The following is a 25,479-nucleotide window of genomic DNA, read 5'->3' as shown; positions in this document are numbered from 1 at the left end:
CTCTTCAGTTTTTCAGGAAGTTTGCAAGGAGGGCAAGTAATTAGTCTCTTGAGAGGTGAAAGAGACAAGTTTTCAGGATGAAAAACTTCTCCCTGCTGGTCTTTACAGCAGAATCAGAAGTATCTGTCCACTTTTGGCAAGGCCCACAAATGCAAAAATGTACTGTGGTGGTTGAAAAAGAAAACACATATATGTTAGAGATCAAGCTAAAAGACAGAGACAGTAAGACAGTGGTGCCTCCAGGCTCTGTGTCCTGGAATGCTTCCCCTACAACTATTCTTCATAGTCTTGGCCCTGTGGGGCGGCTCCCATCCTGTGACTCCACACTGCAAATTATGAGCAGGGCCTCTCCTCTAAGGATCCTGTGGACAGAGCCAGCTTCAGAAATGAGAGGAAGTTTGCATCTACTCTTTGCCCCACTTTGCCAATCCTAGCCCAGCCCAGTTGAGACTCAGTCTAGTAAAAGAAATCAGACCCGGAGCTCTTCCTGCCGCTACCATCTTCCTGTGACTTCCCACACCATCCAGATTTCCAAGGAATGCCTCTTATCAGCCCTCCCATCCCGTTACCCACAACACCAGTCCCACTCCATTTACTCCTTCTCATCTGACTTCTACCATATTTGCTTCTACCATCCAGGGGCCCTGGTAATCTGGCCAGGCTGCTCTCAGGAAACCCAACCTCAGAAGGCCTGGGCAACTGGTCCTCTTTCTGGAACTTGGATCTAAGGTTCTACAGTAGAAGGGAAGTAGTGGCCCATGGGAAGGGCAAGGCAGCAAGTCTGAGAGTGTGGATGCAACTCAGCTTTTCCCCACTCTCATGTGCATGAAAAAGGTAAGGCCTTCATGACTTTCTATAAGAGGGTTGGAGGAGTGGCTCCCAGAGAGCCATTTCTGTGGAAAGGCAAGAGGTTCTGGGGCCAGATGGAAGAAGTGGGCAGCCTGGGTGTGAGGGGTGCTTCCATCCAGGAGCAGTCAGGCCGAGAGAGGAGAGCCAACAGAGGCACATGGCTCCTCCTGCGTTGGGGTGCCAGGCCTCTCTGCTCTTCTTAGAACACCTCCCATTTTCAGAACTCTATCCTAGACCTTGAAGCCAGGTCCTGAAAAGGAAACATACCCAAAATAAAAGTTGAACACAAACTTAAAAGAATGCAAGCAAAACCATAGAGCTGAGAAAGAGAGGTTTTAATAGGACATTTTAATAATAGCTACATTTACTGAGCTCTTACTTAATGTACTAGACCCTGCACTAAGAGTCTTACTTGTTTGGATTATCTCTTTTAATTAATATCGTCCCATTGTACTGACTCCACATTCCCTATCCATTCCTTAACTATCTCAGGCACACAGAAACTTGCCTTTGAGACATTCTCACAGTGTGTGTCCATTAGTTCTCTGCAGTGCAAGAGAAGAAACTTGCATGAAGATGAGAGAGCAGGAGAAACAGAAAAAAAGAGAGTGAGGAGCTCCAGCTTAGGCATGTGGGTGCCCACCTGCAGCAAGTCTACTCCTCATGACTTGTCAGGTGCTCTCCAGCCCTGTCAAGGGCTCACTCTTTCACCTACAGGCTGCTGGGTCCCTAAGGAAGATCTTTTTGGTCACATCCTCAATGACCTCCTTGACCTTTTCATTCCGGAAGGTAAAGATGAAGGGGTTGAGGAAAGAAGTTACCACTGCAGTCACCAGGGCCACCACCTTGTTGAGATGTGTGGAGTGGCCCTTGCCTGGCCTCATGTAGATGAAGATGGCACTGCCATAGCCCAGCACCACCACTGTGAGGTTAGAGGCACAGGTGGAGAAGGCCTTCTGGCGCCCAGAGGAGGAGGGGATGTACAGCACTGCAGCCACAATGAGGACGTAGGAGAGGATGATGAGCAGCATGGTGGTCAGCACAAAGAGCAGGGACAGGAAGAGAACCATGCACTCAATATGGTGGGTGTCAGAGCAGGCAAGCTTGAGCAGCGGGGCAGAGTCACAGAAGTAGTTGTCGATGATGTTAGGGCCACAGAACCAGAGCTGTATTTTCTGCATTGTGGGAGAGACAATGGAGAGGAAACCAACCACCCAACAGGCCACCACCAGCTTCACACACACTGAACCATTCATGATGGTTGGGTAGTGCAGGGGGCGGCAGATGGCCACGTAGTGATCAAAGACCATGACCGTGAGGATCAAGAAGTTGGCAGAGCCCAGGGAGAAGTAAAAGAAAGACTGGATTAGGCATTCAGCCAGAGACATCGTCTTGTGAGTGGATAGCAGGTCTGCCAGCATCCTAGGTACCACAGTGGAGGTGACCAGCATCTCCATGAGGGACAATTCGCAGAGGAAGAAGTACATGGGTAAGTGAAGGTGGGAGTCAAGGCAAGTGAGGCTGATGATGGCCAGGTTGCCCAGCAGCGTCAGCACATATATCAACAGGATCAGAGCAAACAGCAGGACCTGGAACTCATGGAGATGAGAAAATCCCAGGAGCACAAACTCCCTGACAATGCTATAGTTACCCACTGCACTTGATGCCCATTCTATGTGACACCTGTGAGGGGTTGAGAAATGTTAGCAGGAGATTGCCATCAACCTCTTTCTCAATCAGGTCCCCATAGTGCTGGCCTGGCTCCCCAAGCACACCAGCCTGTGTGCACAGTGGACCCCAGAACACCCATTCCCAAAAGGCAGGATGAGCAGATTTATGACTTGGCCACCTCTACATTATCGCCACTCTTAAGCTCTTCCTCTTCTGTCTTCTACTCATTGATTATATTGTAAAACACAATAAGCTCCAACTCTGTGCAAGACATTTGACTGGGTCTGAGGATGAAGGGGTAAGCACTTCCTAACTGCCAAATCTAATGGTCTGTTGTTCAAATAATAGCTGATATTTACTGTTCTTTCCCTGTGCCAGAAAGTGTGCTAGATACTTTACATTATTTCCCTCCATCTTTTTTGCTGAATCCTCATCCTCTTTTTCTTCTCTATAACATTTGAGGCCACAAATAACCCATTTTTGAAGTCACTTCCACCCTTGACTGCAAGGACCCTGCACTCTTGAATTTCTCCTACCATCCTGGGTTCCCTCGTCTGCCTCCTCTAGCTCCCTGTCTTTCTGCCATTTTCTAAACACGGATGTCCCCACATTTCTTTTCTTATCTGTGTTTTAAAAATTCTCTTTTTTCTCCTTCAGAAATCTCATATACTTTAACCAAAGCAATCTTTAAAATGCAAATGAACTTCAAATCTGGATTTTGTCCTCCTCTGAGTCCCAGCCCACATCTCTAACCACTAGATTGACCACCACCACACATTCAACACATCTAAAGACACACACATAGTTCTCCCCTCCCACAAAGGCCATGTTTATGGCTCCCAATTCCCCAGTCATCTAGGCTGGAAACTGGAAGAATCTAGCCTTCCTTTGTTTATGCATAGCCACCACCCAAGTTCAAGGATCTGTTTCCTCTTAACCATTGCAATAACATTCTTAATTTTTTTTATTGGTAGATTGCTCAATCACCAACCTATCCATGCACCGTACTGCTATTATATTTTATTTTCTTAAGTTATTGTGTCAATCAACTGTTTTTAATAATCTGTAACAAGGCTGGGCGTTGTGGCTCACACCTGTAATCCCAGCATATTGGGAGGCTGAGGCGGACAGATCATCTGAGGTCGGGAGTTTGAGACCATCGTGGCCAACATGAAGAAACCCCTTCTCTACTAAAAATACAAAATTAGCCGAGTGTGGTGGCACGCACCTGTAATCCCAGCTACCCAGGAGGCTGAGGCAGGAGAATCGCTTGAATCTAGGAGGTGGAGGTTGCAGTGAGCTGAGATCATGCCATTGCACTCCAGCCTGGGCAACAAGAGTGACACTCTATCTCAAAAATAAATAAATAAAAATAATCCTTAACAATGAGATTTCATTTATAATTACTTTCAAAATCAGTCAAACTAGCTAGCCATCTATCTTCATCCAGAAAAAGAGTAAAAAGATGCATTTTAAAATATTAACAATGGCTATATCTGGGTATGCATTATAGGAATTTACTTTTTAAAAATCTTGTATTGAAATTACATATATTTAAATTGTTGTATTAGTCTGTTCTCATGCTGCTGTAAGGACACACCCAAGACTGGGTAATTTATAAAGAAAAATTTATAAAGAAAAAATATAAAAGAAAAAAAAGAAAAATTTATAATAAAAACACAGTTTGGCATGGCTGGGGAGGCTTCAGGAAACCTATGATCATGGCAGAAGGGGGAAGGGGGAGCAAACACGTCCTTCTTCACATGGCAGCAGCAAGGAGAAGTGCAGAGCACAGGAGTGAAAAAGCCCCTTATAAAACTATCAGATCTCGTGAGAACTCACTCTCTATCACGAGAACAGCATGGAGGTAACCGCCCCCATGATTCAATTACCTCCCATTGGGTCCCTCCCACAACATGTGGGGATTATGGGAACTATAATTCAAGATGAGATTTGCATGGGGACACAGCCAAACCATATGAAGTGTATATCATGAGGTTTGGATATAAATACACATAGTAAACTTATTGCTACAGTCAAGCTAATTAATCTATCCATCTCTTCATATAGTTACCATTTTTCATGTGTAGTGAGATGACCTAAGAGCTACCCTCTTAGCAAATGTCAAGTATACAATAGAGTATCGTTACCTGTAATCCCTATGCTGAACATTAGATCGCTAGAACTTACTCTTCCTACCCAACTGAAACCTTGTACCCTCTGTTTTTCTATATGTATACATTCATTTCCAAATTCTCTTCATTTAAATTTGAATTCTCTTCATATATTATTTTAGTGATCAAAAAAAATTAACAACAACAATCTCTTCCTTTTTCAGTCAAATCAAGCACAGATTCTCCCTGGCATCTCCTGCCCTACATGACTCTGCCCATTCACCACCCCCCATAGCTTCACCCCCAACTCCTTGTTACACACTTTTTGCTACCACCAAACTGAACCCCTGCTATTCTCCATAAGTTAATTCCACTTTGCCTTCACACACTTCCCTTTTTATTCCTGTGCTTAGAATACTTTGTTCTGCCATCTTTGCCTGGAAAATTCTTAATCACCCACCAGGGACTATCTGAAATGTCCCCTTGTTGATGAAGCTTCATCCCCTATCCAGATGTGAAGTCATCCTGCCTGCAGTTCCCAATCAGGAAAGTTAACACAATCTGCCTTGCATTATAATTGTGTACCAGTCAGATTCCAAATCCTGGATTCCTAGCTTCTCAGTGTCAGGGCTCTTTTTTCATCTTTATAACCCTCAGAATGCCAAGCAACATTTCTTATACAGTGTAACTACTCATTATATTTTGGTTAAACAGGCCCGGTGCAATGGCTCACACCTGTAATCCCAGCACTTTGGGAGGCAGATGTGGGAGGATTGCCTGAGGCCAGGAGTTCAAGACCCAGTCTGGGCAACATACAGAGACCCTATCTCTACAAAAATTAAAAAGTTAGCCTGGTGTGGTGCTGAATGCCTGTAGGCTGAGCTACTTGGGAGGCTGAAGTGGGAGCATCACTTGGGTCCAGGAGGTGGAGGCTGCAGTAAACTGTGATTACAACACTGCACTACAGCCTGGGCCACAGAGGAATATGCTCGCTCAAAATAATAATAATTTTGGTTAAACAAATGAATGAGCACATATGTTGGGTTTTCATTTCTAGTCCTGCGAAGAAAAGTTTTGCCAGATGGAAACTCATATTTTCTTCAATGATGATGTGTATGTGTAATGTGGACTTTAACAAAATGTAATGGGGCAATCACGACCCCACAGTTTCTTATCAGAAAGCTAAAATGAGACCAGTACCAGCAAGGCAGCATCCTGGAATCAAGCACACCATTATTTCTGCAGCAAAGTACACACATATTCACACTCAATGAAATAAAGGCAGAAATGGCCTCATGTTTAGTTCACAACAAGTTAAGCCATCTAAGTGCTTTGACTCAACATTTAAGAAAGAACTTTCAGCATTCAAAGCATTTTGACTACAGAATTGTGGATAAAGGGTTGGGAATGGGTAGACCCCATCCACTGAGGGCCCACCATGCACTGGCTCCCATGCCACAACGATGCTGTGAAATCGTTACCAACTTCATATCATAGATGATAAAAACTGAGGCTTGGAACGTTTAAGGATCTTAATCCTAAGTCATATGGTCAATAAATGTTGAGTTGTGATTTGAATCTATAGTTTTCTAACTTCAATATCTATTTGTTTGTACTAATCAAAACTTCAAGTATGTGGAATCTGCAAAGTGTTGAATCAAGCACAGTGCCATAGCAATCTCTGAACACAGAACTCAAAGCTTATTGCTTTTATATATATGAATAAAAATGCTTATAGCTACAAAAAAAAAAACTATTTAATACATGGCAAATGGATGAATGTAGTAAAGTCCCACAATCAGCTGTGTACTATCAGTGATAGGTAGGAGATGGGGAGGTGTCCCTTTCCCAGCAGAAAGATCTAACTTGAGTCTCAAATGCTATTGTAAGACTGGTTAGAGGTGCTCCAAACAGGGTCAGCCCTCAGCCCTCCATCTCTTATTGGGAATCCATGACAATCCAGAAATCCAGGAAGCTGCTGTTCCTCCAATTACCACTTCCCAGACTGTGACCTCACCCCTTTTCAGCTCCCATATTGATGTCCTTCATATTCTTCAGGTGTTACAAATTCCTAAGCCAGAATGAGAAATTCAACTCATGGGCCTATTTTGTGTTTTATTTGCCACCTGCCACTCATAAAGCAACATCTTTCTACCAGATTTCAGAGACATCACGTCTTGAGGCTTTCCGATCTAAAACATCTCAGGTCTTGGAATCAGAGGTCAAAGGGGGATTCTAAGATAACCTTTGAGTCAGGAGTACCCCAGTTCACGCGGCAGGCTTGGCTTCATACCACGCCAGCTGGCCTCCTTTTCAAACTGGCCTCCACCGTAGCCCCCATTTTTGTGTCCTTGCCCTTCACCCCTCATCCCAAACCCTCTTGCATTTCTCTTCCCAACCTCTGTCCAGCCACTTAAACTTTTAACCCTTAGTTTGTTTTTTCCCTGTTCAAGATCTCACCTCTCCTCTCAGGTTTGATGACTGATGCTCCTCTCTTCATACAAAATTCATGCCAGTCACTTCCTCATGAGGCTTCAAGACTCTGAGTCACAACACGCCCCCCAACCCCTTCCAATTCAGCAAGCCTCAGGACAAGTCCCTGGAGTATGTCTTAGGACCTTTTGTGCTTGTTCAAAAGTTTTACATTCCAAGTTTTTATTTCAGAAAACTCATTGCTAGCTACAAGTGAAGTTAACATAGGTAAAGTGTAACTTGAATAGACTTTTTTCTGCATCAGAGTCTTTGACAGAATAGGTTTCCCTCAGTGCAGGCTCTCCTTGCTACAGAACAGATCCTCCCTCAGGCCCAGGAGTCCTGCATTCCCAAGATTCAGGCAACCTCAACTTGTCCAACCAGTAGACCATACAGTGCTCAATCAAAACAGGCCAGGCACAGCCTTGGCTGTTACAGAGTGGCCTGGTCAAGGCTGTGTTTAGCTCTTTAGCATATGCTTTGGACAGCATCCCACATTAACTGTACTTGCAGCCTGGACTCCCCAGAGTGCCCTCAGCTCCCCTCACTCATTCCTGTTAAGGATCCTTGCTGATAAGAGATCCTGTTTATCTTTCTAAGTCCTTCATGCAGGTTTTGCAGTTCACAGCTCTGTTAAAATGCCAACTAGCAGAGCGCTTCCACATCCCCATATAATATAATAATCCTCCAGAGACTTGGAGGATTTGAATGTTCTCTCCTGATGGTGTATCTTTCTCCCTCTCCACATTAACTCTCTCAGTCCTCGTAGCTGAATTATCCTTGTGCCTTTTGACTCCTGAAACAATGTTTCTGCTCCAGAAAACGACCGTTTTTGACCCACTGGGAATGCAGAGGGGGTAGCAGTACTGCCACCCTGGTTCTTTGTGGCAGCGATGTCCATCATCAGTGTCCTGGGGGCATGCCGAGCTCCTCAGTGATGGAAAGAGCAGGGTGAGGAATGAGAAAGAGGAGAGCAAGGAAAGTACCTGAACAACCCTCACTGTTGGCAGGTCTTTGCAAGGGGCAGGTGGCCAAGGGAGGACATAGAGGTAAACAGCTCCCTGAGGCTAGCAGGCCAGCTAGCAGCAATAATTAAAAGCAATGAAAGATGCAAAAGCACCATGCACTAAGCAGACAAAGATCTAGGGAGGCTCAAATAGAAAAGAGACACTGCAGGACTAGATCTAGACAGAGCTTTCCCAGCCCCAGCCTCAGGAAGAGACAAAAGAAGTGGGTGGGACAGAGCTCCTTAGCTTCTTCCCCAGGGGGAGGGCAAAATGGGACCAATGCAGGGGGTGGAGTCCTGTCATGATGAAATGCAATGCTGCACCTAATGTCAGCAGTAGCACAGTGAGCAGGAGGAAATAAGCAACTCAATCACTCATTCACTCACTCATTCAGAAAGTCATGGACAATACCAAATACTGCTGGTGCTCTAGGAATGCAGTGCTAAAAACAGTCCTGGGTTTTACCATTCAATTGCAAAAACAGACAGTAAGTAAGTTTAAAACAACAAACTGTGATAGGTGCAATGAAAGGGGCATGACAGAAAGGCAGGAAAGGGGAGGGAGACTCAACCGTGTCAGGTCACATCCTGCCACCCAGATCCAAATGCAGGACCTGGAGCTCAGACCCTGTGGATAACAGGGCCAGTGTAATGGGATGAATGGGGCAAAGAGGTTCCTCTCAAACCCTCTGCAGGCACAGTCCCAATCTGGGTCCTCTGGGGCAGCCCACAGGAAAGAGCAACAACGTGACCCCAGGATGGAGATGCTCCACTCTGCCTGGTGTGCTCTCTTTATCTCCTTCCTCCCGCTATTCAAGCACTCCCAGTGGGAGACCTGGAACTGAAAGGGATTCAGAAAGATGGAAGTTTCCCACCCTCTTCAGTGCTGACAGTGTGCCCCAGCAGGGTCTGGAATAGGAGCATGATGGTGGTTCCCAGGGAGCAGTTGCCTCTACTAGGGACTTGGCCACATCCCAGGACCATCCTCAGTTTGGGGAATGTGAGCTCCTGGGAGCAGGCAGCAACTGGGAGTCCACAGGGGCCTCCTAGGAACTGTGACTGCTCTCTCTCACACTCTCCTGTCTCCTGTGGGCACGGAGCTCAGTGCAGCCCCGGCAGCCCTGGGATCTGCAAGTGGAGTGAGGAGAAGAGGGAGGAGGAGCGGGAAGTTGGGCACCAATTATTTTAGACACAGGCAATTCAGGAACAAAGAAAATGAGCAAAGAATCGTTACCTCTGGCCATCCAGGAGGGAAAAAAATAGGTCCACTGTTGTTTTCTCATAAATAAAAAATAAGAGGAATGCCAAAGTAGAAAAACACATCTATTTTTAGAAAAATGAAATGGCCAGGGCCTAAGCATTAAGATACAGGGTGAACCAAAATGAGAAATCAGTGATCTGTTTACAACTATAAAATGGAAAATATACATATATATACACACACACACACACATATATACACATACATCAAGGGAATATGTGTGTGTATGAATGATAAATATATTGTTGTCAATTTGTAATTTTGTATATTATATCAGCTATGAAAAATTTTAAATATGACATTGAGACACTTCAGTAAACACAGAATTTTATTGTGACTGCCAAAACCAAAGGAATTTTGTATCTCTCCTTTCTTCTTTTTCTTTTTGAGATAGAGTCTTGCTCTGTCACCCATGCTGGAGTGCAGTGGCACGATCTCGGCTCACTGCAAGCTCCGCCTCCCCAGTTCATGCCATTCTCCTGCCTCAGCCTCGTGAGTAGCTGGGACTACAGGCACCTGCCACCACGCCCGGCTAATTTTTTGTATTTTTTAGTAGAGATTGGGTCTCACCATGTTAGCCAGGATGGTCTCCATCTCCTGAACTCATGATCTGCCTATGTCGGCTTCCCAAAGTGCTAGGATTAAAGGCGTGAGCCACTGCACCCGGCCCAGAATTTTGTATCTCTTTATCAGCAAGACCAGCTTCCCTGACTTCTCCACCCACCCAAGGATGTGCATCACGTCCAGTGCCAAGGACTCAAGAAATGACATAGTCCTTTTCCTTTGTCCTTTGCTGTACTTCATGGCAATAACAGCTTTATCACGTGTTCCTGCAGACATTGTCTCATTTGATCCTCTCATCAACCCTGTGAAGCAGCCGCTATGGGTGTCTTCATTACACCACTGATGGTACAGAGGAAGCCTTGCTCCAGGGCATGCACCTAGTGAGTGGTGTCTGGGTTTGAACTCCAAGGAGCAGAGTACAGGTGATCTTCAGCTTGGGTACTTTAGACTTTTACACATGACCTTGCATACTCTACACTGACATTTTCTCATTCGCTTTCACATTTTCATATATTTGCTGATCAAGGAGCATTTCAAGTATCACATGTAGCATCTCCTGCCCTAATCGTTCAAGTTTGTCTGTACAATTATCTAACAATTTTAACTGAAAACACTAGCAAGTGAAAATGGAAACTTGTCTGGATGAACTTCTATTTGCATGATGCATTTTCATGATGGTGGTGTCAAAAAAAAAACAAACAAGCAAACAAACATAGTACATCTGTCTCAAAGATGGAGCCCAGGCTAGAGTTTCATGATGGTGCATCTAAGCTTCAGAAGAAGGGGTCTGAGGCAGAATTGAAAGGAAATACAACATCATGCTTCTGTGAGATTTGTCTTTTTTCTAGACTTCTCATCCTTTCCATAAATATATGGGAAATATGTTTGCCCCACTGAAGCTTCAAATCTCTGCCCGGGTTCACATTAAATTTGGTGGTGGGTACAACCATCATCATCTTAATGTTTAAATGGCCAAATATAGCCAAAACGGAGAGGGGCTTTGAACCCCCAAATCATTTTAAGTAGTTTTGTAGTATATTTTATATGTATCTAGAAGCTGTGAGTGACCCATCTGAGACCAAAAAAAAAAAAAAAAAAAAAAATGGAGGTAGAGACTGAGGTGAGATGAAGAAATGGGGGTCGTGGGGATTGTTTAAAGAAAGTGGATTTAGTCAGGGCACAGTGGCTCACGTGTGTAATCCCAACACTTTGGGAGGCCGAGGTGGGTGGAGCACAAGGTCAGGAATTCGAGACCAGCCTGGCAAATATGGTGAAACTCTGTCTCTACTAAAAATAGCCAAAAAAAAAAAAAAAAAAAAAAATTAGGTCAGCGTGGTGGCAGGAACCTGTAGTTCCAGCTACTCAGGAGACTGAGGCAAGAGAATCGTTTGAACCGGGGGGGCGGAGGTTGCAGTGAACCAAGATCGTACCACTGCACTCCAGCCTGGGCGACAGAGTGAGACTCCGTCTTAAAAAGGAAAAGAAAAAAAAGTGGGTTTAGAAAGCAATCAAAAAGAACACTACATGAGCTGAATGGAATAAAAGTTCTGTGATAATCAATCTGAAAGAAAGACACCAAAGACAGAAGAGAAGAAGAAATGGAGAAAAACCACAAGAGAGATTCTGGTGTGTGCCACCTAAGGCAGGGCACTTGGCAAAATTAACCTAAGTAACTGTTTCGAGTGCCCAGAATCTGAAGAGAGGCTGCTCAGAAGCGGGCAGAGCTCCTGAATGGATCTGTGGCTCTGGCAGGGAAAACATATTTTTACTGTAGATCTAGGGGACAAAAAAGCTAGGAAAAGAGAGTGGTGGCAATAGAGAGAGAATAACTCAAGCAAGTAAATGAACTCTTCCTGGGTGTGACGGTGAGAGATGTCCTAACTGGAGAAAGCAATGACCTCACACCATGTTAAACGGTAGATGAAATTAAGGAGTCTGACAATGACTGCCTACCTCTTCAAGCACATACTTAGCAGAAGTGAGGCTCCTGGAATTTATTTCAACTGTATAGAGAATCTGCCCGCATTTCCTTATGCCATTCTACCTGTGGGCTGATTCTGAGCTTGTTCCATGTCCTGGAGGTTGGTAGAGAAATGCAGGAAGGTGAGAATTGCAGGACATTGTTATAGGAAAAGAAAATCGCCTTTGCTCGCATCTTCCCCCTTTCTAATGTATATGTAATAAAAGGTATCCCAAAGTCAATAGGGTGAAAATTCAACTGGAAGAAGATCTCGGATAGGGGTCTGCTTAAGAATGGTTTTGTCAATCACTGGCTTGCTTGGAGGAGAAAACTTGGCAGGTAGATGAATGTCATCATTAAGGGTTATCTCAGGGATTTTGGACAGTTGGGGAACTGTGGTGATGGGCCCATGAATAGGTACAGTTTCTCTGCTCTGGCCTTCATAAAGCTAATTATTCTACTCCTTATGGATCTGGAGCCTAAACAAATAAGTGGAAGGCAATGATCTCCTCTGAGATGCAGTATATTTTTGCATATTCCCTCCTACTGAAATAATAATTCTCTCTCAGTGACAATCCTTCCATCTGTACACGTGCATGGACACACACACACACACATACACACACACACACACACGATTCCATCTTCTCCCTAGAGACCTGGATCTTTTCCCCACAATGGCTGATTTGGCCCCAAGGCTGAGACATCAGGTGCTGTTACTCCACAGTCCTCTAGGTAACCTCAAGAATATTACATCTCCAATGGCTCAAAACTGATTTGTGTTCCCTATTAACCCTGAAACCAAATTCAAACTTCACTGTGGCAGAAGCCCTCTTATAACTGCTTCTTTAGCCCATGCTGACCAAATAACATGCCTCATGCACAATCCCATTCTGTATTACCAACAAAATATCTGTTCCTATCAAGTAAATGAGCTTACTCTCTTCATCATGACCAGTTCTTTCTGCTTGGAATGGCCACTTACTCTTCTAGGAACATGTATCACAACATTCTCCCCCACCCCACATTCTACCACACATTAAAAAAAGTGTGCCAGTCCTTTCCACTATCATAAAAACCCTAACTGCTAATGTCATTTTATTTTGATCTTCTATTTAGCACTTAGGGACTTAGATTACACAAGAGCTAAACTCATGTTAACATCTTATAGAGGGTGAGAGAAAAGAAGAAGTGCAATTAGCAGGGAATTATAAATTAATGAGAATTCATGAGAATTAATAAAGGAGCTAGTATACTGTTTTTCTTAGGTATCCAGAAAATTAAATTACGTATAATGAGAACAAACTGCTCATTAAGGATTTTCCTTATCCCAAACAATTTACAGCATCTCTTGAAGAGGCAGTCCTTTGCAGGTCCCTATTCAGCTCTCAGCTGTCTACCCAAGGTACTGTTTATAAAGGAGTGAAGCATCATTATTGTCATGTATCATGCATTCTGACAGTGAAATTGCAGTGGAGGAGCTACGCTTTCCCAAAAGGATGCCAAACACTTATTACAGCAAGATTATGTGTCTCTGATGATAGCCTCCTAGCAAATAATTGAGCAATACTTAGGAAATACACTTAGAAATAAATAGAAAATTTAAGACTTTAAGGCAATAGCAGCGTTGGTTCAGAAAATTTAGGTTCAGACACTGAAAGTACAAGTTATAGGATAAGAAAACTGAGATTGTGACTCAAATTTACAAATGTCTTATGAACATAAAGAGCCTGTTGATCTCTAACCCTCCTTAACACATTTGCCTCTCTTCATGTAGGAGCTAGAGTCAGGAGTTATCCAACCAGACCCTGTCCAGCCACCTACTTTCTCGCTCTGCAGAGGAGCTACACATAAAATATTGTTCTCATCCCTGCGTTTCCTTTCACCTCTTATGGCCGTTAGCCATTCTTTCTTATGCTCACATCTGGGTCTTCTTTTACCACAAACTTCTGAGCTCAGATAGCACTCCTTCTCTCTACATTCTGTCTGTTAGTCTAAAATGTTACAAGCCAAGACGAAGACATAAAACGGTGGTGATAGCACCACCTTTTCCTTTCTAATAAGGAAAAAGGTCAGGCGCAGTGACTCATGCATGCAATCCCAGCACTTTGAGAGGCTGAGGTGGGTGGACCACCTGAGGTCAGGAGTTCGAGACCAGCCTGGCCAGTATGGTGAAACTCTGTCTCCACTAAAAATACAAAACCTAGCCAGGCGTGGTGATGGGTGCCTGCAGTCCTACCTACTCAGGAGGCTGAGGCAGGAGAATTACTTGAACTCGGGAGGCAGAGTTTGCAGTGAGCCGATATCATGCCACTGCACTCCAGCCTGGGTGACAGAGCAAGACTCTGTCTCAAAAAAAAAAAAAAAAAAAAAAAAAAACCAAAAAACCAAAAAACCTTGAATCTGTAAGTTGAACATGATCATTTCTGAGTACTTAACAACATTCAAGGAGGCAAATCACTGGAGTGGAGCTTAGTAAACGTCAATGGAGTTGAGAAAATCAAGAGAAGCCAAGGTATTGATTGGGTTATCCACACAGACATAGAAGTTACCTAGGATGATGGCAGAATTGAGGGTGAAAAAGATAGTTCTCAGCGAGATGTCTAAGCTTCAGTGAGTAAGGGGTACTGACCAATAGGTTTCAGGGAGGGAGAGAAGAGGATATAACCAGTGAATGAGTACCAAAGTGGCAGAGATTTTTACATCAAGATCTAAAAGATTCAATTCAGATGTCATATTTTTTTTTTTTTTTTTTTTTTTTTTGAGACGGAGTCTCGCTCTGCCGCCCAGGCTGGAGTGCAGTGGCCGGATCTCAGCTCATTGCAAGCTCCGCCTCCCGGGTTCACGCCATTCTCCTGCCTCAGCCTCCCGAGTAGTTGGGACTACAGGCGCCTGCCACCGCGCCCGGCTAGTTTTTTGTATTTTTTAGTAGAGACGGGGTTTCACCGTGTTAGCCAGGATGGTCTCGATCTCCTGGCCTCGTGATCCGCCCGTCTCGGCCTCCCAAAGTGCTGGGATTACAGGCTTGAGCCACCGCGCCCGGCCAGATGTCATATTTTCTAAGAAGGCTGCCCTGACTCTGCCTTCACCAATTGTATTAATACTAAGTAAATTATTGAAAGTTTTCACAGCGCTCTGCAAGTTTCTGCTGTATTATAAACCAAGCGGGGTCTATTAGTCCATGCTTCCTCTAGACTGTGGGCTTTCCTGTTCCCTGTTCTACCATCCTCCATTGCCCCCATCCAGTGTAGTTTATTTTGATGATTTTTCTCATCACTTTAGCATATCCCAGATGTTCAAACAAATAACAGTTATTTAAAGCATTATAGGCTGCTTACCACTGTATATGTTAAAAAGAAAGCATGAATGCTGAACTTAGTATACTTAACATCAATGTCAATATCCTGGTTGTGACCGGACGTGGTGGCTCACGCCTGTAATCCCAGCACTTTGGGAGGCTGAGGTGGGTGGATCACGAGGTCAGGAGACCGAGACCATCCTGGCTAACATGGTGAAACCCCGTCTCTACTAAAAATACAAACAAGAAAATTAGCTGGGTGTGGTGGCAGGCGGCTGTAGTCCCAGCTACTTGGGAGGCTGAGGCAGGAGAATGGCGTGAACCCGGGAGGTGGAATTTGCAGTGAGCCAAGATCGTGCCACTGCACTCCAGCCTGGGCGACAGAGCAAGACTCCGTCTCAAAAACAAAAACAAAAAAATCCTGGTTGTGATGTTGCACTATATTTTATCAAGATGGTACCAGTGGCAGAAACTGGGTTAAGAGTACATAGGATCTTTATGTACTATTTCTTATAATTTCATGTGAATTTGCTATTATCACAATATAAACATTTCTATAAATAAAACTCAAAACATCATTACATGTTTTTAATTTAAAAATTAAGAAAATAGATACTAAACAGATTAGAGTGACTTCATACTAGTAGAAAAGGAGAGGGAAACAGGAGTGAGGAATGAGGATAAAAGATATATGTTATTAATAAAATAAGTTTTAAATTATAAAAAAATTATCTCAATTCAGTGAATTCACTCTTGGCTCATTACTGGCTACCTAATCAGCCAGTAAGTGATTGTAGAACAGAATCCATTACTATAGAATAATATTCTCTACTGAATGCATTCAAAAGGTGGGTGCATGCCTCATGTCTGTAATCCTAGCTACTTGGGAGGCTAGAGGGGGGGTGTATGCATCCAAGGTCATAAATCAGAAGTTGTAGTTTAAAAAAAAAAAATTCTCCATATAATATAAAGTTTATAAGATGAGCCCGTGGAGCTCCAGATATAGTCATAGGCATCACATTATTGATTCAGTTATGCAAAATATAGTCCATTTCAATTCCAGGTATCATGTATTTACACATCCACTGATGCAATCTGAGTAATCACTCATGAAAAAAATAACTGTTTCACCATAGTAACAGTTAAGTGTACATTTCAAAATCCCATGTTTTGGGCAGTTATGCTAGGTATTTGTTTTAACTGTCTGGATAATTGACTTGTAAAGGCACATTGCCATTAAATAACAATACCAGTTCAGTTTGTTGAACTAATTATCTTACTATTTTATATCTTTTCATTCTCTTACTAAATTTTCTGTGAAAGCATTATATTTAAAAACAGAAGAGGAGAATTTTGTGCTAAGGGTTTTTAGTAGATATGTTAGATAAGAAATTACTGGGGAAAATTACTTGCAACTTTCAGATCCACTTCTGGAAAGGTTGTATTATGTCCAATAACCTTTTTCTGGGCGTATGAGATAACAGAAAGTTGAAAAACTCAGGTCCATTTGATCTTTAAGAATGTATTCAATTAAGAAATATCTACTCAGCAATTGCTATGGACTGGTAACTATACTAGATGCTGATGAAAAAATACAAATGACATATAACCTCTGTCCTCAAGGAGCTCAAAATCTAGTAAAGAAGACAAGTAAACAGAAAATTACATTTAATGTGTAAAGAAATAAAGAAAGATATGGAGCAAAACCCTGTGGAAGTAAAGAGTGTGCAAAGAGTGGGTTGTCCTTTGTTCTGGGGAAGCCAAGTGGGAGTGACATACATACTGTTCTTTTAAAAGGAGTAGGTGTTTGAGTGACAGAGAGGAGAATAAAGTGCATTTGAGACAGGTTTAATGATATGAGAGAAAACAGCACCTTCAAGGAGCTTTAACTTACTTACTTATGGTTCTAAATCAGTTTCCATTAGAGTTCTGATTGAAATGTAAACTGGGGAAAGACTTTAGAAAGGTCAGGAATCAAGGTATCTCGGGACTGGCCATCTTACTCTCTGTGCTCCCTACTCCCACCCCCGTCACTCTTGTTTCTCCAGCTACTCTTTTGTCCTCTTCCCTCTCTTGATCAATCTCCTCTGAGTCCCTATTACATGATACATCTGCATAGCCATAGATTCATCACGACTACCTTGCCCCAACTCATTCTAAACTTTCAGGTCAAATATCCACCAATGCCTTTGAGTTTCCCTTCAAATTCCTAAGGGAGAACTCTAATTGGTCCACCTCATAGTTTTCAGATATGTCCACGGAATATCATAAAGTTTCACATGGTAAACAATTAACCCTAACATATCATATGAACAAAGGAGACATAATGACCATTGAAAAAGTCACTATTTCACTTTTCATATCTAGGTGTCTGGTTGAGTATTCTAGATTCATGTTTTCAGAATGAGATGCTCCACAATTTCAGTGTTTTGCAACCCTGGATGCACAGTACAACCACTTCCAGGAGTTTTTGAACACCCAGACAACATGCCCAGAAATTCTGATATAATTAATTGGCCTGGGGTGAGGCTTCCCAGGTGACTGTAATGTGCAGACACATCAAGAACCATGAAAATTATCTCTTAGTGTGTTACCTAAGAAGCGATGATCAGCTTCCCTGACACCAGTGACTAATGAAGTCCTTCCAGCTTTGGTCAATGGCATTCGCCATATAGCCAGAGAGTCTCTGACATCACACTCAGCTGATCCCCCTATACCTTAGGTATATTTTGCCGAAAATAAATGGGAGTTTTTTAAGGAAAAAAGTGTATTCCCTCCCTTCAGAAATGCAGGCATTTCAGATTATAGAATAGGAGATGAACAAATGGAGAAGGTAGGATGGTGAATGATGGGCTAAATTCTCACGGGAATCTCTAAATTCTGTTAACTGGTGGTGACAGTAGCTACACGGCTTATGGAGTGATTCTGGTGCAGCTGACCTTGACAGATAGTATTCTGCTCCCCAGTGGGGATTTCTATCTCTTCAGTTCAGAGCCAGTTCATTCAATGCTCAGTGAGGGGCATCTTTTCACTTCATTGTGTTTTAGCTCCTAATGTGGTCAGAAGACTGGAGGGGCAAGTAGTCACCTCTTCATCTGGATCATCTGCCTGGCTGGAAAATTACTAGGAATGGGGGGTTTTTTTCATAGGGTGCCCCCTTCAAGAGTGAGGGTGGCCCAATCCTGCCCAGGCTATTCCAGGACTAGCAATCACAAGGTTAATTTTCTGTCCCAAAGATCCATGTCTCCTGAATCATCCAAAAACAACACTGTGAAACTAGCCCAATGTCATCAGTTATTTATCCCAAGATTTATTGGCATGGACCTGCAGCCGGATATTTATCCTGGGCTAGGACTTCTAAGGACAAGGTATGAGAATAAAGCAAAGCAGCAGATAAGCAGCTCTCAGAAGGCTCATATTCAGTACCCGTATCTCGGAACTCCCAGATCCATGTGCAGAAAATCACTGTCTTATATTAGAAACACCAATACACAGACATATACTCATGTATTTCAGACTGTGGTCACCATTACCCAGCTTACGTGTGAGTTCACACACACTTGTATACACACATCATTCCCCATTCCCTTCCCAATAGCTCATTATCAATACTGACATGTGTTTGTGTCAGAGTGGAAATAAATTCCCACTGCCTGAATCTGTGTTCACTTTCATGATGAACAACTAGAGCTTTCTACTTCTCTTCTTCTCTCACCACCTTACACATCACCCTAGAGATGACACACCAGGGATAAGGCACCTTTGCCCATAGAGAAGGAACTGTGCTTCTTTTGGAGGATGAGCTGGTCCTATGGCTTTTCTGTCTTCCTAGTGGGAAGGGGGAGCTCCCCAACTGAAGTGGAAGAGCCCAGAGGTGAATCTACACAGTGAAGGCAGGAAGCAGGGAATAGACATTTTGACAATGAAGAAGCTTTTTCTCAAATTTTCATCCCTGCTACTATAGAAACGTTAGCTACCCTGGAGGGCTGAGAATAGTTAGCCATTCCTTCTCACCCTTCTCTTTCATATTGCTCTACTTTCCAGAGGTCATCTCATCTCAGAGGTTGTGCCTGTGCCTCCAAGAACTGGTGGTCACCACAGTGATGACATGCACACTCTTCTGTTCTCTCACCCCTCTCTAAGGCCATGTATCATCAGTGACATGCCAATGCCTGGAGGCTACAGCTGGATTATGTCCAGGTTAATTCTAATGTGAGGTTCTGTAGGACTTGAAAAATAACTTGAAATAACCTTCTGTTTTCCCCAGAGCCTAGGTAAGTTGCATAGTTTGGGGAAGGCCATGTCTCCTATTTTCTATCTTCTACAACTGGTTACCTGTAGTTTGTCCAGAGGTCTCAGCTGGAGGGAGAGAGAAAATATCCCATGCTCATAAATTGGAATAATTAATATCATTAAAATAACCATATTGTCCAAAACAATTTAAAGACCCAATGTAATCCTTATCAAAATACCAACATCATTTTTCACAGAATTAGAAAAAAAAAAAATCCTAAAATTCACAGGGGAAAAATACGAGTCCAAATCACCAAAGCAATCCTAAACATGAAGAACAAAGCTGGAGGTATGACATTTCCTGACCTCAAATTATATGACAAGGGAGTTAAAAATGGTAGGTAGGAGGGAGGACTAAATTGCAGCTCCCACTTGGACATACAGAGCAGAATGTGGAGACTCATATTGTGGACTTTTGCTCCAGGAACTACTGCAGGAATATACCAGGAAGGCCAAGAGAATCCACATACCCTTTGAAGGAAACAAATTGAACCTGCAGGACCCAGGAGACAGTCCAAATTCTGTGAGTGCCCAAACTGTGAAAGTGGGAAAGGGAGATTGTCCACCCCCAAACACATAACCTCACTGGGGAACCTGAAGGTCTAGATCATGGGAGAAGGATTAGACCTTACCTGGATCTGAGACAATTTACAGAGCTGAGTGAAATACAGGGATGGATGAAACAGCGGGAAAAGCCCTGTGGGCTCTCTGGGTCCCCAGGGAAGTCATTTCTGACTTGTTTCACAGTGGTCCTTGGGGAGGGCTGCCAGAGGAACTGGGAAAAGACCACAGGGAGAAGGAAACCTCCAGCTGAACTTTGTACCAATTCCAACTGAATGCAAAGTTTCCTGGCCAGGCCTCGGGGGAGCGTGTGAATCTGGTGTGCAGACTTAACAGGCAGGGAGGCACGAAAGCCCTACTTGCTTTCTCAGCCAGGAGGCTGGTAGCCTAGGGCAAGTTCTCAGCCCTACTCGCCCACTGACTGGAAACAAATTCGGCACTGTTGAGGGGGCATGGTGGGAGTGAGACAGGCCTTTTGGGTTGCATGGGAGCTGGGTGAGGCCTGTAGCTGCCACCTTTCCCCCACTTCCTGACAACCTGCATGACACAGCAGAGGCAGCCATAATCCTCCTGGAAACATAACTCGGTTGACCTGGGAACCACATCCCATCCCCCACAGCAGCCACAGCAAAGCCCTACCCAAGGAGAGTCTGAGCTCAGACACGCCTAACGCTGCTCCACCTGATGGTCCTTCCTTACCCACCCTATTGGCTGAAGACAAAGTTTATATTCTCCTGGGAGTTTGAGGGCCCTGCCCGCCACCTGATCCTCCTCTATACTACCATAGCTGATGCTCTCTTGAAAGCATCACCTCCTGGCAGAAGGCCAACAAGCACAAAACTAGTGCATTAAATAACTACCACTAAGGATCCTTACAGATCCTGTCCACTTCACTCTCCAGCCACCTCCACTGGAGCAGGTGCTGGTATCCATGGCTGAGAGACCTGAAGATGGTTCACACCAGAGAATTCTGTGCAGACACTCCCCCCACCACCACCACCCAGTATTAGCTTGGAGACTGTCAGCCCTGCTGGGTGGCTAGATCCAGAAGAGAAATAACAATCGCTATAGTTTGGCTCTCCAGAAACCATATCCCTAGGAAAAGGGAGACAGTACTACATCAATGGGTCATCCCGTTGGACAAAAGAATCTGAATAGCAGCCTTGAGCCCCAGACCTTCCCCTCTGACATAGCCTACTCAAATGAGTAGGAAAAACAATTCTGGTAATATGACAAAACAAGGTTCTTAAACATGCCAAAAAAAATCACACTAGCTCACCAACAATGGATTCAACCCAAGAAGAAATCCCTGAACTGCCAGAAAAAGAGTTTAGAAGGTCAATTATTAAGTTAGTCAAGGAGGCACCAGAGAAAGATGAAGTCCAACTTAAGGAGATAAAAAAAAAAATTATACTAGATATGAGGGAGAAATCTTCAGTGAAATAGATTACATAAATTAAAAACAATCACAACTTCAGGAAATAAAAGACATACTTAGAGAAATGCAAAATGTACTGGAAAGTCTCAGCAATAGAACCAAATAAGCGTAAGGAAGAACTTCAGAGCTCAAAGAAAAGGTTTTTGAAATAATTCAATCCAACAAAGACAAAGAAAAAATAATTTTTAAAAATGCACAAAGCCTCCAAGAAGTTTGGGATTATGTTAAATGACCAAATGACCAAACCTAAGAATAACTGGCATTCCTGAGGAATAAGAGAAATCTAAAAGTTTGGAAAACATATTTGGGGGAATAATAAAGGAAAACTTCCCCAGCCTTGCTAGAGATCTAGACATCCAAATATAAGAAGCTCAAAGAACACCTGGAAAATTTATCACAAAAATATCATCACCTAGGCACATAATCATCAGCTTATCTAAAGTCAAGACAAAGGAAATAATCTTAAGAGCTGTGAGGCAAAAGCACCAGGTAACCTACAAAGGAAAACCTATTAAGTTAACAGCAGATTTCTCAGAAGAAACCCTACAAGTTAAAAGGGATTGGGGCTCTATCTTCAGCCTCCTTAAACAAAACAATTAGCAGCCAAGAATTTTGTATCCAGTGAAACTAAGCTTTATGAATGAAGGAAAGATACAGTCTTTTTGAGACAAACAAATGCTGAGAGATTTGTACCATACCAGCACCACAAGAACTGCTAAAAGGAGCTCTAAATCTTGAAACAACTCCTGGAAACATATCAAAATGGAACCTCTTTAAAGTATGAATCTCACAGGAACTATAAAAAGTATGCAATCAAAAAAAGGTATTCAGGAAACAAATAGCACAATGAATGGAATAGTACCTCACATCTCAATACTAACATTGAATGTAAATGGCCTAAATGCTCCACTTAAAATATGCAGAACTGCAGAATGGATAAGAATTCGACAACCAACTATCTGCTGCCTTCAAGAGACTCACCTGACACATAAGGACTCCCATAAACTTAAGGTAAAAGGATGGAAAAAGACATTTCATGCAAATAGACACCAAAAGTGAGCAGGAGTAGCTATTCTTATATCAGACAAAACAAATTTTAAAGCAACAGCAGTTAAAAAAAATAAAGAAGGACATTATACAAGGCCTTGTCCAACCAGAAAATATCACAATCCTAAATATGTATGCACCTAACACTGGAGCTCCCATATTTATAAAACAGTTACTACTAGACCTAAGAAATTAGAGAAAGCAACACAGTAATAGTGAGGAACTTCAATACTCCACTTGCAGCACTAGACAAGTCAAGACAGAAAGTAAACAAAAAAACAGTGGATTTAAACTATACCCTGGAACAAATAGACTTAACAGATATTTACAAAACATTCTATCCAAAAATCACAGAACATACATTCTACTCATCAGTGCATGGAACTTTCTCCAAGATACACCACATGATAGGCCACAAAACAAGTCTCAATAAATTTAAGAAAATTGAAATTATATAAAATACTTTCTCAGACTACAGTGGAAAGAAATTGGAAATCAACTCCAAAAGGAACCTTCAAAACCGTGCAAATACATGGAAATTAAATAACCTGTTCCTGGCTAGCCACAGTGGCTCATGCCAATAATCCCAGCACTTTGGGAGGCCGAGGTGGATGGATCACCTGAGGTCTGGAGTTCAAGACCAGACTGGTCAACATGCCAAAACCCCATCTCTACTAAAAATACAAAAATCAGCGAGGCATGGTGGCACATGCCTGTAATCCCAGCTATTTGGGAGGCTGAGGCAGAATTGCTTGAACCTGGGAGATGGAGGTTGCAGTGAGCCGAGATCACACCACTGCACTCCAGCATGGGTGACAGTAAGACTCAGCCTCCAAATAAATATGTAAATAAATGAATGAATAAATAACCTGCTCCTGAATGACCATTGGATCAATAATCAAATCAAGATGGAAATTTAAAAATTCTTTGAACTGAATGATAATAGTGACACAACCTATCGAAACCTCTGGGATACAGCAAAAGTGGTACTAAGAGGAAAGTTCATAGCCTTAAATGCCTTCATCAGAAATTCCAAAGGAGCACAAATAGACAATCTAAGGTCACACCTCAAGGAACCAGAGAAACAATAATAACAAACCAAACCCAAATCTAGCAGATGAAACGAAATAACGAAGATCAGAGCAGAACTAAATGAAATTGAAACAAACAAAGACAAAGGAAACAAAAAGCTGGTTCTTTGGAAAGATAAGTAAAATTGATAGATCATTAGCAAGATTAACCAAAAAAAAAGAGAGAAAATCCAAATAATCTCATTAAGACATGAAACAGGAGCTATTATAAGTGGCACCACAGAAATACAAAAAAAGAATAATAATAATTAAAGGCTAATATGAACACATTTACATGCATAAACAAGAAAACCTAGAGGAGATGGACAAATTCCTGAAAAGATAACAACCCTCCTAACTTGAATCAGGAAGAATTAGAAACCCTGAAAAGACCAATAACAAGCAGTGAGATTGAAATGGTAATAAAAAAAATTACCAGCAAAAAAATGTCAAGGACCAGACAAATTCACAGCTGAATTCTATCACACATTCAAAGAAGAGTTGGTACCAATCCTATTGACACTATTCCACAAGATAGAGAAAGAAGGAATTCTCCCTAAATCATCTGATGAAGCAAGTATCATCCCAATACCAGAATCAGGAAAGGACATAACAAAAAAAGAAAACTACAGACCAATTTCCCTGATGAAGATAGATGCTAAAATCCTTAACAAAATACTAGCTAACTGAATCCAACAGCATATCAAAAAGATAATCCACCATGGGTTTTATACCAGGAATGCAGGGAAAGTTTAATAAATATGCAAGTCAATAAATGTGATACACCACATAAACAGAATTAAAAAACAAAAAATCACCTGATCGTCTCAACAGATACAGAAAAAGCATTTGACAAAATCTAGCATCTCCTTATAATTAAAACCCTTAACAAAACTGGCATACAAGTGGCATACCTCAATGTAATAAAAGCCATCTATGGCAAACCCATAGCCAACATAATACTGAATGGGTAAAAGTTGAAAGCATTCCGTCTGAGAACTGGAATAAGACAAGGATGCCCACTCTCACCACTTCTATTCAACATGGTACTAGAAGTCCTAGCCAGAGCAATCAGAGAAAGGAAAGAAATAAAGGGCATCCAAATCAGTAAAGAGGAAGTCAAACTGTCACTGTTTGCTGATTATATGATTGTATAGCTAGAAAACCCGAAACACTCCTCCAAAAAGCTCCTAGGATTCAGCAAGGTTTCAGGATACAAAATTAATGTACACAAATCAGTAGCTCTGCTATATACCAGCAGTGACCAAACTGAGAATCAAATCAAGAACTCAACCCCTTTTACAATACCTGCAAAAAATTAAATAAAATACTTAGGAATATACCTAACCAAGGAGGTGAAAGAACTATACAAGGAAAACTACAAAACACTGCTGAAAGAAATCATAGATGACACAAACAAAAGGAAACACATCCCATGCTCATGGATGGATAGAATCAGTATTGTGAAAATGACCATACTGCCAAAAGCAATCTACAAATTCAATGCAATCCCCATCGTAATATCACTATCATTCTTCACAGAACTAGAAAAAACATTTTTAAAATTCATATGGAAACAAAAAAGAGCCCACATAGCCAAAGCAAGACTAAGCATATATGTGTGTGTGTATATATATATACACACATATATATATACACACACACACACACACACATACTACTCAGCCATAAAAGGAATGAATTAATGGCATTGCAACAACCTGGATGGAAGTGAAGACTATTATTCTAAGTGAAGTAATTTAGGAATGGAAAACCAAACATCATATATTCTCCTAAGTGGGAGCGAAGCTGAGGATGCAAAGGCATAAGAATGATACAGTGAATAAATTTTTTATACTAATGATGACATAGTCG

The 25,479-nt window shown here is 42.3% G+C and overlaps 1 protein-coding gene across 1 annotated transcript; it reads right to left on the bottom strand.

The window, feature by feature from the left end:
• Positions 1–236: 236 nt before the first annotated feature.
• Positions 237–2,546, bottom strand: LOC126951072 (olfactory receptor 6V1-like; the record flags this gene model as incomplete). Its single annotated transcript, XM_050784958.1, has 1 exon — positions 237–2,546. A coding segment is annotated over one exon (990 nt), but the record flags the coding sequence as incomplete, so codon positions are not given.
• Between the last annotated feature and the right edge of the window lie 22,933 nt (positions 2,547–25,479).

This window comes from Macaca thibetana, chromosome 3, assembly GCF_024542745.1.
Source record: "Macaca thibetana thibetana isolate TM-01 chromosome 3, ASM2454274v1, whole genome shotgun sequence".
Classification (NCBI taxonomy): Eukaryota; Metazoa; Chordata; class Mammalia; order Primates; family Cercopithecidae; genus Macaca; species Macaca thibetana.
Note: the sequence above shows the minus strand (reverse complement) of the source record. Positions and strands in the feature narration are given on the sequence as shown.